This window comes from Oryzias latipes, chromosome 1 (genome assembly GCF_002234675.1).
Source record: "Oryzias latipes chromosome 1, ASM223467v1".
Taxonomy (NCBI): Eukaryota; Metazoa; Chordata; class Actinopteri; order Beloniformes; family Adrianichthyidae; genus Oryzias; species Oryzias latipes.
In genome coordinates, this window is record NC_019859.2 from 22,866,061 (window position 1) to 22,882,014 (window position 15,954).

The 15,954-nt window shown below is 40.0% G+C and overlaps 1 protein-coding gene across 3 annotated transcripts; it reads left to right on the plus strand.

Moving 5' to 3' along the window:
- The first annotated feature begins 6,133 nt into the window (after positions 1–6,133).
- On the plus strand, positions 6,134–14,229 carry LOC101175219 (neuropeptide FF receptor 2). 3 transcript variants are annotated; one of them, XM_023958563.1, is made up of 4 exons: positions 6,134–6,732; positions 7,045–7,355; positions 7,531–8,381; positions 12,005–14,229. In XM_023958563.1, the coding sequence occupies exons 3-4, from the start codon at positions 7,636–7,638 to the stop codon at positions 12,960–12,962; spliced, it is 1,704 nt and encodes a 567-aa protein (XP_023814331.1). In that variant the 5' UTR covers positions 6,134–6,732; positions 7,045–7,355; positions 7,531–7,635; the 3' UTR covers positions 12,963–14,229. The 3 variants fall into 3 exon arrangements, with proteins under 3 accessions (XP_023814331.1, XP_023814330.1, XP_011476811.2); XM_023958562.1 differs by having other exon boundaries at positions 7,045–8,381; XM_011478509.3 differs by having other exon boundaries at positions 6,134–8,381.
- Positions 14,230–15,954: the final 1,725 nt, after the last annotated feature.

Here is a 15,954-nt window from a genome sequence, read left to right on the forward strand (position 1 = left end):
AGCATAAATCATTCATACTTTAAAAATGAGGTAAATAATGAATACCATGAGCTGACTCATTCCTGCAACACTCATTCACATCAGCAGCCTCAATTTCTGAATGGAAGTCTGTCTTTTTTGTGTGCTTTTTGTGTTTGTACTACACGCATCCACTGGTAGTGAGAATGTTTGTTCAAGGAAACAGCATGTTCTTGTGCTCTTATTGTGGAGAAAAAGAACCTTCTGCACCAAATGTTTCACACATTTTCAAGGTGGCGCTAAGAGGTTTTCTTTTTCTTTAAAGGAAAAAAAAATCATTCAGAAATAAAGTCCTCCATGAAGCAAAAACAATATAGAATGCTGTTTGAATAGTGTCAAATAAATTAAGTTCTGCATTCAAATAAAGTTTGTATACATTTGTTCGTCTAAAAAATGAACCAGGCAGCAATCAGATAAAGACTTTCTTATGATTGTTGCAGAAAGATTTAAGTCTAATCCTGCTCTGACGAATCTAGGTACCATTAATATTGCTGTGATACTGTATGTACTGTATGCATTACTGCAAAAATGAACATCTATTCATGATTATGAGTATAACACAAGCAAGAAGATGGCATCATCTTCTCTCATCTTCGTTAATTTTATTTTCTAATCAATGTATTACTTTAAATGGGTTAGATGTCTCTTTCATTTTTTTACTGTAGTATTAAAATATTTTTCATAAATTAATAAATAAATAAAAAGGAAATGAAATCAACAGTTCTGTAAGCCTAGTTTTAGTTTAAAAATACATCACAAAATTCACTGCAGCCTTTATGGAGTACAATTTAAAAATCCCCGCTGCTTCTGGACCCCCCCCCCCCTCCCCCCCTCCTCCTTCTCCTCTGGGCCATGTGCTTTGATGGTCACTCTGACCTCTGACCCAACCTTTGGCAGTGCGGAGCAACCATCCGATATCTAGTTGAGCAGCTTCGAGCTCAGTGTGACCGGGACAAAGGAAACGACCTTGATTTGCCGGTCTTCTTCTTGCTAGTGAGCGAAGTATTGCTGTTGGCTGCCAGAATATTTACCATGTTGTTGTTTACTATAAACAGTGTGATCCACAAGACTGCAGCTAGTATTCTTCATCTGAAGGGGTCCACCATTTCCTACAGCACCAGACACCTGCAGGACTGCAAAACTGAGGCAGCAAGAATGGGTGATATAAAAAAGAGATGCCCCCTCACATCAAAATGCTAATTTGATAAGATATTCTTTGTTCTATCACTATTCCCAAATTTAAATGTATTTAAGCACTTTTACCACAACTTGGAGACACACTGCCTATTTATGTGTCATATTTTCATGCAAATACGTTTAGATATTTTACCTTTAAGTCAAAATGCTTTTCAGCATTCCTATTTTAAAAACGTTATTAACAACTGACTTTGCATTGGTGGTATAAGCAACATATTTAACAGTAACCATCTGTTTTTTGCGTGCTCCAAACCACCACCTAGAAATGCTGCTTGCTGGTATTCATGAGGAGAAAACTGACAATGCTCTACTACAGGACTGCTGCAGTTCAACAAGTATCATAAAACAGGAGGTGAAGTCCTGTTTCTTGAAGCACAGAGCCCAAAACTACACAGTTCAGTAAGGCCAAATCTGAATTATTCCCCTACCCCTCTGGGTTCTCCTCACCCCTACATTTAGCCCTCCAAGTGGAAAAACAGCGACTTCAAATTCTGACCATACTTCCAGTCGATGACGTCATCAATAGTTGCCAGTCATCTACGTTAGCACGCAGCTGCCAGCCCTCGGAAAATATATAACAACATCGGTTTTGTAACTTTAAGAAGTACAAAAACAAAAAGTCATTCCTTAGATTTACATGTGAACTTCTATGCTTCAGAGCAGACCTACGTTAAGAAATGTGTTTCTAATCCGCGGCACATCCCGGTGCATATCTAGTTCTAAGTCCCTATGTCTTAAGTTCGGACACCACTGCAGCTCCAAATGCCCCTACAATTGGAGCAATAGGGAGGAGCCACAGGGGCAGGGGAAGAATTTGGATTCGGCCTAAAAGTCATCAAAAGCTGCACCGTATCTGTGAGAAGACACCATGATGTTTGAAAGCCATTAAAGTGGAGTCAGGACCAGAAAATGAGGAGGATGATGAAAATGATGAGAAAGAGGTCTATAATATTCAACAATGTGGCAAATTCTTAATTACCCAAACTGCTCCACAAAATGTAACACTAAAGTTTTACTGTTTTCAATACTGGAACTTTAATACAAATTATGTTAAAAAAATAAAGGAATTGTAATGCAAGTAATAAAGTCATTTTTTGTTGTTATAAGTAACATTCACTTTTAAGATCTAAAAATTGTCTTTTTTCTCAACCATGTCTCCTAAAATATTGGGCCATTTTCTTTTTTACTCATCTCTCCTTCCCAGTTTACTGGAATTGGATGTTTCTCTCATTTTTAATTTCTAGTATAATTTGTAAATAAAAACCTTATGGTTATTGTAAAGAAAGGGAATTTTTGCTTTGGCCAATTGTATTTCTTCTAAAGTCTCCACCACATAAGCCAACTTTAGCTCAAGTAATCGTAGTGCAGCGGTCCAACATCTCTTGATAAGGTCAAATTGCTCTTACAGAGGCCAGAAGTGTTCATGCTCTATCAGATCCTACACTGATGAAATTGAGAGTCCCTACTGAAAGTTCTGGAGTGACATTTTGAATTCTAGAAATGGCTTTCAGACTCAAGAATCCATTTAAAAATAGCTCAATGTGTTTGAACTTTATTGAATCTTAATATCACACATAAAACAAGTCATTGAACTCTGCTGCACTCAGATCTCTAAATATTTCATTTATACAATTTCTTCAAGCTCCAAACCACCCTCCTCCAGTAAAAGTTTCCCTCTAAGAATGAACTTTTTAATGTCTGACTCAGCAGCTGGAGATGTCATTATTCTTCCTGAACTCCAGGAACCAGTGAAATGGGTTCAGTTGTTGGTGCCCTTAATGCTGTCAAGCAGCCATGCAGGCCTTCACAGATGTTCTTAAAGCTGTTACAAAATCTATACAGCTGTTGATGTACTGGAACAGGAGCTTTCTTCCTTTCCTTTTTTCTCGTGTAAGAGCTCAATCCACTTTACACTTAGTTTGATTTCACACTTTAGTGGTTAAAATGTTTATGTCAAGACAATTTTTTCCCAATTTTTTTTAAAATTCCTGTTTAGAATAAATCACTTTTATCTCAAAAATCAATAATTCAACTACAGAAGTAGGTATTTGCATTGTAATGTTTTTTTTCCACTGTTTTTGAGCGCAAATTCTGACTGCTCCACTTTTATTTTTTAAAGGGCCTACATCATGCTTTTTTTAAGTCTTTATGTCCATATATATGACAACATATTATCTTTGGCACACTAAAGAACACATTTTTTACTAAACATTAGTTATTTTCGCAGCTCACTTTCCTATCCGGAAGTAAGATGACTGGATCTCTGAAGTATCGCCTTTTGCTCCTTTTGGGTGCCGCCCATTTCATGATTTCTCACGTCCAGAGCCGGCTTCGGCAGTGTGTCTGCATTTCCCTTACAAAAATGATCAACATCTGAACTTTAGCAAAGACGGATGTGCATATTGTGCATATACTGTAAAAGGAGAGTGTTTTTGACAAACACAGCTAGCGCCGCAGAGAAAGTGTGTGTGTGTTAGCCTGGGGGCGGTGCTGGCAGCGAAGACTTTGGAACGGGCTGTTCTCACTGGTCTACGTCAGCTCGTGAGAACCCGATCCTTTTCATGGTTTTGCTGGTGCTCAGTGAGAAGGGTTTTAGAGGAATGCTCAGAAATCCTTGAATGGATCAAAATACTATTTTGGGGTTGTTTTTTGTGAGGAATGAACATTACAATACACTTAAAAGCTCAAAAAAGTGTATTTTTCATAACATAGGCCCTGTAACCCTTGTGCTATCCTAAGCACTTTAACATTGGGAGTTGGGTCATCTGGACCCACTAGACAGTGCAATGAACCTTTTTTCTTCAATGATTTGTGATCTTCACTGGTGTCCATGAATTACATGAAATCTTTCCACCTTTATCCACCTTTGTCATGGTAGGGAGAACACGTCAAAGTAAGGGTGGGGTCATCTAAGATAGCACAAGGGTTAAAGGGGTACCCATTTAATAGACACATTTGCATGGAGATTTAGTATTAAAGTTCATGATTTGATTGAAGAAATGAGCCGGTTTAGCTCGTGCTGGTTTGCGGCGCCTTCCGTCCGTGAAACCAGGGTTCGACTCCGGGCTGCTCCCTGTTCCCTTCTCTACCCCTGTGCCGGTTCCAAGCCCGGTTTGAGAAGGTTGCGTCAGGAAGGGCATCCGGCGTAAAACAATGCCAAGTTTACCATGCGACTTGTTCGCTGTGGCGACCCCTGATGGGAGAAGCCGAAAGAGGACAACATTTGATTGAAGAAATGCAATTTAAGCTAAATTTTCCCTATATATACGTCTATTATCAGGAGAAAAATGCCACAAGAACATATTAAAAACACAAAAAACAAAATGTTCATTGGAGTTGTTTTTTATGTTTTATGCCACACTGTATTACCTAAAGTATTCGCTCACTTATCCAAATGATCAGAATCAGGTGTTCTAATCCCCTGGTCTGGCCACATGTGTATAAAATCAAGCACTAAGGGGTGCTCAGGGCTCACAGGAGCTCAGTGAATTCCAGCGTGGAACTGTCATAGGATGCTACCTGTGCAGCAAATCCAGTCGTGAAATTTCCTCGCTCCTGAATATTCCACAGTCAACTGTCAGCTCAGTCATAACAAAACAGAAGAGTTTGGAACAACAGCAACTCAGCCACAAAGTGGAAGACCACGTAAATTGAGGTCACTGAGGTCACTGACTTTCTGCACAAATAGTCAGAGCTCCAAACTTCATGTGACCTTCAGAGTAGCTCAAGTACGGTACTCAGAGAGTTTCATGGAATGGGTTTCCATCCCAGAGCAGCTGCATCCAAGCCACACATCACCAAGTGCAATGCAAAGCGTCAGATGCAGTGGTGTAAAGCACGCCCCCACTGGACTCTGGAGCAGTGGAGACACGTTCTTTGGAGTGAGGTGGAGAATCACGCTATTTCATCTGGCAATCTGATGAACGAGTCTTGGTTTGGAGGTTGCTAACAGAACGTTACATTTGGGACTGCATTCCACTGCATTGGGACTGAGTGTGAAATTTGGTGGAGGAGGAATTATGGTGTGGGGAATTATGGTGTGGGGTTGTGTTTCAGGACTTGGCCCCTTTGTTCCAGTGAAAGGAACTCTGAATGCTTCAGGATATCAAAACATTTTGGACTATTCCACACTCTCAACCTTGTAGGAACAGTTTGGAGCAGACCCTTCCTTTTCCAACATGACTGCACCAGTGCACAAAACAAGGTCCATAAAGACATGGATGACAGAGTCTGGTGTGGATGAACTTGACTGACCTGCACAGAGTCCTGACCTGAACCCAATTGAACACCTTTGGGGTAATTTAAAGTGGAGACTGAGAGCCAGGCCTTCTCCACCAACATCAATGTGTGACCTCACCAATGTGCTTTTGGAAAAATGGTCAACATTCCAAAAAACACACTCCTCAACCTTGTGGACAGCTTTCCCAGAAGAGTTGAAGCTGTAATAGTTGCAAAAGGTGGACCGGCATCATATTAAACTCAGTAGGTTAGGAATAGGATGGCACTTCAGTTCATAAATGTGAGTCACTGCAGGTGAGCAAATAGCTTTGGTAATACAGTGTATTCACCCTTTCTAGACAACCTGGATGGAAACCAAACCTCTGAGCATGCTAGTTACAAACCTAGTACTTTACTACAGCCTGGAGACACAATATCTACTTTAACTAAATATTTGCTTGTTATATTTAATAAGCAAATATATTAAATATGTTATTATATGTTATTATATTTACATATAAATAACTTTTTTTTGCATTATTTCAAGTCAAAACATTTGTCTCAACAAACCTTAATTATTATTGTTGATCAACAAATGACTTGAAGGCAAAAACGGGACTGGATAGCATATTAATTGAACGTCTGTTCATTTGCATTTAGTGCATAGACACTAACTTGCATTATTTTGACATGGAAACCTATAAACTCTGTGTCTTCTTAATCTGACATAATTGTCCTATTATTACATCAATTAAATATCAAAAGATGTTTTTTTATGGTTTTTAACAAAAAACATGAGTGGAATGGAAGTTTTTTTCTCTGCATCGCAGATGCAGTTGTGACGGTCCATTCATGTCCCTGAAGAGAGGGAAAAATATTGAATGACTCATTCTCATTAAGATTATGACAATGAACTGACTTGATTGAAAAGTCCTTTTTGATCGATCACACGGTTTGGGGAGGTGGAGTCTACATAAGTGTGTATTGGGGAGCAGCTGCTCCCTCGCTTGCTGCACCTCCTCCGTCTCCTCCTCCTCCTGCAGCGACGGCTGCGCTCGCTGCTCTTGCCGGCAGCAGCGCGGACATCTCTTGAGCAGAGAGCTGACAGAGGCAGCAGAGATCTCCTAACTACCAGTCTCTGAGCATCTTTAGAGATCGATCGGACTAAGAGGAGCCAGGAACAACTTTGGCACTGTCAGTTCATCTATTTTTTCTTCATCCTCTGTGGCGCAGATCTACAACCAGCATTTGGCAGCCTCCTTTACATCTTAAGGGTTACTGCTGAAATGGACATTCAGGGTCGGTCAGTCTTACAGTTTTCACTTGTAAATCCTCATTAAATGTAGTAACGTTAATCAACTAAATATAAATACATTTTAAAAAAGTGAAAAAATGTATTTAACATGGAGACTGCATCTTATTTGCACCTAGAATTTTAAAAGTGAATGTAAAGTTGTCAGATAAAAAAAAGAAGTTCTTACTTTTTTTCACTTTTACACTGTATTTTATAAATGTAATTACACTTTGCTTCATCTTTTTGCCCAGTATAATTTGTTGTTTGATGAGCTTTGGAACTGCAGCCTCTGACATGTGCAATGTTCCTATAAACAGATCTGATGCTCTGATGGACTGAAAGTGTGAAGAGGCAAGGGGCGATGAAGAGGCAGGAGGTTTCCCTACTAATGTCTTATGGAGGATTATCAGGTTCAAACAGCCACTCCCCAGAGGAATAAACGTGCACACGTTACATAAGAGTTGCACTGGGACCAGAGCTGAACAACACCATGCCTCCAGCTGACTCACAGGATGTAGCCAGAGATGTGGAAGAATGATTTTTTGTTTCTTGAGACATTTTTATCCACTCAGTTCTTTGGCACCTGGAAACTGCAGAATTTAAATCTGAGCCCGGTGTGACATGCTTGGTGAGGAGTTTAACCTGTTTTGGATTTTAGATGTTCGTTTACTTTTTACGTGGTTGTATGACTACAAGCTTGTGTAGACTAAATCAATCAGTTCCAAAATTTTTCCTCCAGTCTGCTTCAACCTCAATTTGTGTCCGTTTTTTTCTTCTCTCTACTGGGAAATGGCATGGATCAGATCTGGAACAAACCACTGGAAAGGAGCACAGTTCAGCCCAGCTTCTCCTCATGGCTCCAGGAAAAACTCAACCACACATACAGCTTGCACAGTGGTCTTATTTGGATGCCCACCTTCAGTTCTCCCAGTGCTTCTCTTCATCAGCCTGTACCTTCATCATTGCCCTCTTCTCTTGTTCCATACTCTTCCCTTATCGCTTTCCCTTTAATCTCCACAACGTCATCTTCTGCCCAAAGGGAGCCCGCCACCTCCTTTGTTCCTTTGACCCTTTTCAACATATCTTCTAGTGAGCTGACGGACTTGGAGAATATGCTGCTCTGGACCCTCCATGAACCCAACACTATTGCACTGACCACCATGTACTGTCTGTCCTTCATACTGGGATTTGTTGGGAATTTAATGTCTTTACGAGTGCTCACCAGCAGACGCAGCAGGCGGCTGGCGGCAGTCAGTGCTACACGCAGCCTCCTGGTGAACCTGGCCGTGTGTGACCTGGCTGTGGTGTGTGTGTGCATGCCCATCACTCTGGGGAACCAGATATATACTTCTTGGGTCTACGGGGACCTCTTGTGTCGAGCTGTGCCCTTCACACAGGCCGTCTCAGTCTCAGCCAGTGTGCTGACATTGACAGTTATCAGTGTGAATCGTTACTACAGCGTTCGATCCCCGTTTAGGGCTCGCTCCATGTTTACTCGCAGACGGATATTAGTAACTGTTGGCGTGGTGTGGACCATATCATCTGTGATGTGTGCTCCCATTGCGGTGATGAACCGGAGGAGGGAAATCAGCTTTGAGACCTTCACGATCCTGGTCTGTCAGGAGGAGTGGCCTCAGCATCGCCTCAAACAGGGGTAAGTACTCTGGCTGACCACAGTTTTTATATGAGCGGATAATTGTCTTAGACTGAGCTCTTTTATGAATGGCTGAAATTAATCATTAGCCTCCCGCTACACTGCTCCAGAGAATCAACACTGTTTAAGACTGAGGCAGAGTATGGACATCTTTTCTTTGCAAAATAGCTCCTATATGTTAATTATGGTGTACTGAATGGAGGAAGACTGCTCAACATAAATCCAAGTGACTATTTTTCTATCACACTTTTCCTCCCAGCAATTTGATTCTGCTTCACAGGCACTCAGACTAGTGAAATCTGGGATGCGTACATTTTGGTTTCTTTTACTCTTACAATGCAGTCTTGAGATAGTAGATTATCACACAGTTACAACATCAGCTTGTTTGGAGGAGGTACATTCCCCCCAAATGATTTGAACTCTGGTGAATGTTCCCTGGGGGGTTTGGAATGACTTCTCTCGTGTCCTTTTCTGTTCTACGTGCTGTGCCTTTATGGCTTAGTCTGTGCATCACTTCCCAATTGTGTCAGACCTGCTGGAAGAAACACCCACAAGCCCCGTGGGAGTCTTCCTGGAGGAAGTCTGATCTTGTTATAACCATAAAGAGCCTAGGGGAGTTTCAATCAGACCTAATGATGAAATTAAAGAGACAGATTTTATTGAAACAAAGCATGCATTGACTTAAAGACCCACTCCAAAGAAAAATGTGTTTTGGGGATTTTCTTGTACAATTGTTCTCATGATGGAGGACATATATAAGGAATATTAAGATTAAAACTTTGTTTCTGTATTCAAATCATGGAGAATCAATTGGAGACGAAAATCTAATTTGTTACAGACAAACTACAAAGTGGCAGGCCACAAGCTCTTGCAGACAAAGAAATCCATTAACATTTCCTTGTCTGAGCTGATATCTTGTTCAAAACTGTAAAGCTGGATTGCTGTGGTATTTCTTGCCATTATTGTTGCACTGCTAATGTTAGCTTGGTGTTGTGAGGGGCTGTAAGCTAGTGCGAGAACATATGAACAAAGGGATCATGGGAAAGAAGGGCAAATCTGAATTGCTTCCCTAACCCTATGGCTCCTCCCAACTGCTCCAGATGTTGGGGCATTTGATATTGTGGTGGTGTCCAAAAGTATTTTTTAAGAAGGAGCCATGGCGACTTATGGCTGGTTATCCCTCCAGTAGTAGGCGATGTGGTTTGGAGGAGATTTGCATTTCTTCATGTGGTGTGCTCTGAAGCACAGAAGTTTACACCTAAATGGGTACTGACTTTTTGTTCTTGCATGACTTTTTATAGTTATAAAACCGATGTTGTGTTTTCCGAGCGCTGGAAGCTACGTGCTAACGTAGATGACCAGTGACTATTCATCATCGGGCGGTAGTGGAGTCTAAATTTAAAGACACAATTTTTTCCATATTTTTCCGCTTCAATGGATACATTTAGGGAGAGAGAGAAGCTGTAGGGGTAGTGAAGCAATTCAGATAGGCTTTTCTCAACACCAACAGTCCCACCCACAACTCTGAGGTAAATTTGCAGAAACTATGTCCTAGAAAGCAATACAGGTTTTTTTATTTTGCCTAAAAATGAAAAAATATTAATAAAAAAAAAGCACCGGAGATTCTTTGAAAATAGATCATAAGATGAAAGGTGTCAATCTGCTGCACTACACACCCCATTTTTTTATCTGGCTACAAAACCCTGCAAAATGAATAATAACCATATTTTTCATGTCAGGTTAATTTTGTCCACATAAACCAACGGTAAACCATGTTCTAAATATTTGGCAATTTTATATTTTGGTAGAACTCTGGTTTATTTTTGGGAAACCTTCTATTTAAGTATAAACTAATAAAGGTTTGTCTCTTGCTAAACTCTTGAGAGAAATAACAAAATAAATAGGTCTTATTATTATAAATTTAAATTCATGAATCTTCCCAGACCAACAGTTGAAATGTACTGGACAGTGGACACACTCCTTATTCAATAAACTACTTCTGGCCTCTTTGCTGAACCTTTTAGAGCTAATTGTCCAAAGAATGATGCTGGATTTTACCTTAGTTACAACTGCCTTTACGGGTTGAAACCGGTTGTCTGTTGCCGAAAAATAGGGCACACCTCTACAAGGCACGCAGGAGTTTGGCACGAAATTTTAAGGTCATAGACTGCACTGTGAAAACCTGTGGGGTGAAAGTGTGCATGCACATTTTTTTCTAAAGGTATGACAGCTTGTACCACACTTTTAAACAACATGTAGGCGTTATTAAAAGGTGAAGTAGGTAAGGCATGTTGTGGAATGAAGAAATTAGACAATCAGAGCAAAGTTTGTGTGGACATCCTACATCCTATGGACACTTACGAATCCCATGCTCAACCCGAGGATGCAGCATTTGAGCGTGGTCAGTCAAGAGCAAGAACGCGCATCTTACAAAAGACTAGCGCAAGGGCACCATACAATAGCATCCCCCATATGTCATAAGTGCGTGCGACTTAAATTATCCTTACAATGTATCCTTGATACATTCACCACACAAGCGAGAATGGCACATTCCATTTTCATGACTTCCCTTAAAGTGGCCACAAGAGCCTCAGGGAAACTGCAAGACACACCTTAGGATGCAGCTGCATCTACAGGCCTGGACAACCCAGAAACCTGCACCACACGTACGGGTCAACCCTGTAAGGGTTCTTGTGACTAAGGCATTTAAGATGAATTCCACACTGGAAACCTTGATCATTCTTCCTGTAACACAGTGACACACTGTTACACTGAGTGTCACAGAAGAAGATTCTTCCTGAACACAACTATTTCTACCAGCAAAGACTTAAAAGAATTTCAGAAAACAGATCATTAGTACTTCCAATTTCCGCTTTGAGAATAAATTCTCACCTGGGTTAAATTGATTGTATCATTTATATCATTTTATAAGTATTGATGTTTGTTTGGGAGATTAAACAATGCATTCCACAGCAATGAAGATTTTCATTAATCTAGCTGACATTATTTAGAAGTTGAGTCTGATAAAGCTATCGGTGCTTGGTTGAGTGGTGCAACGTTTAAGAAGAGAAGACACTAAGTTGAAATACCGTGACTCAACTTTAACCTAATGTGTTCTGTGGTGATGGTGCCTTCTGGTGATGGTTCTTTGAGAGCATAAATAGGGGAAAAACCCACAGAAAGTTCAGGTCTAAGAAAGGCAGTTAAAAAACATCAACAAAAGAGGAAAAAAGACAATTGATTGAAGGCCAACACTCACAAGCAAAAGACAAACAAACAAACAACGCCCAAAGTATTTAAAATGCAGTAAATTTATTATGTCATTCTATTCCATAGAGCAAAAAAGGGGTGTATTGTTTGTGTCAAAGTTGAAACGATAAGCATTGCTGTTGGAAAGTATGGACTTTGTCCGGCAAAACATCTATACATGAGGATACGCTACTAATGACTCAAATCCACCCTATTCTGACATTCTGTCATTAATGAACCAATCCAGTTATATGGGTATTTGTTAAAGTAGTGTGATATTAAGACTATTAAAACTGTTTGATAAAAAAAACAAGTAACAAATTAGTATATTAGACAGAGTTTGCTCTTTTAATTGTTCTACTTTCATTTTGCAGATACAGCGTCCTGCTATTTGTGATGCTCTACTGTATGCCGGTGACATTTAACCTCACCATCGGCTTCCTGACGGGCAGGAGGCTGTGGAGAGGCAAGAAATCACCTTTTGCTGATCTAGATCCACGTAGTCAAGCCCTTCACACCTCCCGTCTGAAGACGCGACAGAAAATCGCCAAGATGGTGGTGTGCCTGGTGCTCCTGTTTGCAATATCCTGGCTGCCGCTCTACTTGGTTGACCTTTGGATCGACTGTGAGCCAAAGCCTTCCTCCTGGCTTCTGCAGACACGGCCGTTTGCTCAGTGGCTGGGCCTGACAAACTCCAGCCTCAACCCGATCTGTTACTGCTTCATTGGAGATCTATATCGCTCAGCAAAGGTCATACGGACACGATACTGTCAGAAAGTTGCCTCTCTCTTCAGCACCTCCTCGTTCTCCGGCTCAGCTGCGGTGGCCTCCCCTGCCGCAAAGATTACAGACAGCAAAGTGACATCAGTTGAGCGCCACCATATTGCAGACGCTATGGGTACAACTGTCTCCAAGGTAACCATCCCCCGGCTGTTGAGTTTAGCCAGGGGACAAAGACTGGGGCAGAAGGTCAGAGACTGCTCCGACAGCCGTGATGGATCGGACCCCAGCATCTCAGACTGGTGCCAGTCCAGTCCCGGTGTGTGTGAAAACTCTATGTTTCCCTACCAGCACTCCACAGAAAAGACTGATTTTCTGCCAGCAAGAAGGCACTCCACAAATGAGCTTGCCGTATCATTACATTTGAGAATTGAATCTGTGGAAATAGACCTGCTACCTCTGAGGAGGCATTCAGGGGGGAGAATTTATAGTCTGCCAGCTGATAAAAGGGACATCATTACTATAGGTGGGGACGTGTTCTGTAACATTGGAAAGAATTACTCCCTCAAAGACGACAGGGACGATGATGCAATAAACATGACCCATCTATGAAAACATCAGCATCGGCTGGGAAGTATTTTTCTCCTGCAGGTAAAAAAAAACACTCCAGTCCACCATGACTTCAAAGCATAATCCTTTGCAGAACCAACTGATGGTCATGTGAATACTGTGACCTGCTTTCCACCCTGGCTTTCTTATGCATGTGGTATTAGCTCTGAGTGTCAGGTTTCTGATGAACAGAACTCGACATTAAAACAGAGTGTTATTATGTGACGTATCTGTAATAAGGTTACATTACAACAATGTTTCATTACACACAAGTCGGGAAATCATAGAATTTCCCGTCGTCTGCTTAAGATAACTCAGCAGGACGTCGCTTTATGGGTTTCCTCAAAAGTTGCTTTTCTTTTTCCATCATTGCTCTGTTGATAGATTGTATTTGCAGCTCACAGAATCTTTGAAGACGCACACACTCTAGTTTGTTGTCATCATCATGTGTATTTACATCCTAAAATGAAGTTACAGAAGATTTTGGTCAAAAACGTGAATACATTAAAGTTTTTTTCACGCTTCCTAAAGATGAGTTTGCTGATAATTTTGAGCTACAAGAGCAAAAAAATCCACAAAATACTTATCTTTGTTAAATTATGTGTGAGAGCTGTGCAATTTACTTAATTTTTTATTTTATTTTTTTCTCTCTTTCAGCAGTTAAAAAGCCTAAAGTGGCAGCACATATTTTATAGGCAGATATCTCAGTTTGCAGAAATGCTGTACAGAACTGTAATGAAATAAAAGCAAATGTGTCCAATTTCAATAGAGAATGAATGAATGTACAGGCATGAGCCACAGCAGAAAAAGAAGAGTAGGCCATTTTTAGTGTCTTGGAAGAAGAACTTTTGAACTGGTCACTTTGTGTCTAATCATGGCATGCCTTGTTGAGTAAATGAATGAACAAGGCAATAAAAAAATGGTTTAAAAGGTTAAAAAAAGAAAAGGAACATGCACGCAACAGAATCTAATCTTCCCTCAGGCAGCTTGTAGTTGTGTGGGGGACAGAGGTGGTGAATAGCGTGAAATGCTGTGACATTAAGCTGCTAATTCTACTCATGTCATCACAACCAACATGAAGTGGTGCAACACACATGAATAAAGCTCACATATTTATTGTATGAGACCGCCTGTTTCCTGGAAAATGCTGAAGTCTCCTGACTGTAACATTGTCTCTTGTCCTCTTACATCCATTCTTCCTACCTCATGATTTTGTATTGTGTTAATAGAGAGCATGTATAATAAACTTTGTGCATTTTGTGCTCTTTTATTGAAAAAGAAAAATCATTTTCTGGTTCTAAACAAATGTAAAGGTCTGATTAGATTCTAAATAGAAAATGTTTGAGGAGAAATTTAAAGTCCCACTCTTTTGATCTATATTAAAGTACACCCAGTTGTCCTTTCACAATAATTATAGTGTTTTAGCCAGAATCCAAAAACCTGGATAGCTTGTGGCCCGCCCAGTGAATTTTCTACACAAATACACTCTTTGTCAAACTGCATTTTTTGTCTGCTCCTGATTTACAACAATTGCAATACAGAAAAACTTGGAAATGTAATTTTGTGCTTAATTTTCTTTATATATGTCCTTCATCATCAGAAAATGTCACAGGAACATGTTAAAACATCATATTTATCAGAGGGGGTCTTTACAATTATGATTTTTAAAACTAGAAAGTGGTGCCATGAAGGTTTGCGTTTTCATCCCATCATAAGTACAACATTTTGGTCAAACTTTTCAGGGGCTAGTCTTCTTTTGTCCCACAGTCCAAATAACAGGCCAAGTGACTTGATTTTTAGGAGGTCAGTGTCATTTTGCGGTCCTGTGATGGAGTGGTGACATGTCCAGGAGACCTAGAAAGAAGAACACATGAGTGTGACGTGTGCGGCGCATGGCTGGTTTGTCTCTGTGTGGCTTACTGATGGATATGTCAGGGTGCACCATGCCTTTCTCTCATGTCTCATGGCGTCATTACTGGGTGAGAAATGAAAAACTGCTTCATCCTGTTTGGAGTTCAGGCAATGGAGAGGAGAGATGATCATCAGCTATTTCAGCTGACGCACATGATTGATTTACCCTCCATGATCCATGCATGGTTCATGGATCAAAAGAATATTCTGAATTTATTTAAGAAAATGCATACTTAAATTATTGATATGTTTATAATAAAAATAATGTAAGGCACAATTTTTTTTGTCATCCAGTCCGATTCATTGTATTCTCAGACATGTTGTCCATATCATATAAAAAGACAAAAACAAATCAAATCGGACTGGAAATAATAAAAACTGCATATCAAAACAAAGCTTAAGAACATGCATGGACAGATTTAATTCTGGACAAGCTGGTTTTTAGGTCCAAGAGTGTCTTAAGAGTGCTGTCATGTGATTAAACAAATGTTTTCAATCTACATTAAGGCATCTTTGAAAACATTAAATGATTTGTTACAGTAAAATATATGGAAGATGAGCACAAAAAAGCATCCTCCCTTAAATCAGTGCAAATGCCCACAGGATAATATTTGTTTATACTGCACAACCCATGAGTTGGTAAAGTATTAAGTAATTTTGAATGGTTTGGTGTTAAACCTAACGCTCTAGCACACTTTTAATCTGTTTTCTTCCCTCCGTGTTTGTCATTTTTGTTATTTTATCCTCAACAGCAGGACTAAAAGCTTAAGGCATTAAATTGTGTTTCTTTGCAGCACTACAGCATTTATGACCAATAGACTTAAATTACATTTTTATTCTGTAATTTGTCTTCTTACTCTCAGTGTCAGATGTAATAGAAATGGGCATTGATGCACACACAAAGATGCACACAGTTTTAGTCTCTGTTTTCAGACCTCTGAAAGATTCGTGATGAGGCACTTTAAACCTTGAGAGTTGTTTCCACTCGAGACATCTTGGATTTCTGATCTTTAAAATACCATTCTTCATCTTCTCTTCAGGTCTGTTTCTTTACTTTTAGTTTTCTCTCTACATTCATTTCATT

Excerpts from the sequence above, each read along its gene's own strand:
- LOC101175219 (XM_011478509.3), top strand. The coding sequence starts at position 7,522 with ATGGATCAGATCTGGAACAAACCACTGGAAAGGAGCACAGTTCAGCCC. Across the intron at positions 8,382-12,004 it reads CAGCATCGCCTCAAACAGGG|ATACAGCGTCCTGCTATTTG; the intron begins GTAAGTACTCTG and ends TTCATTTTGCAG.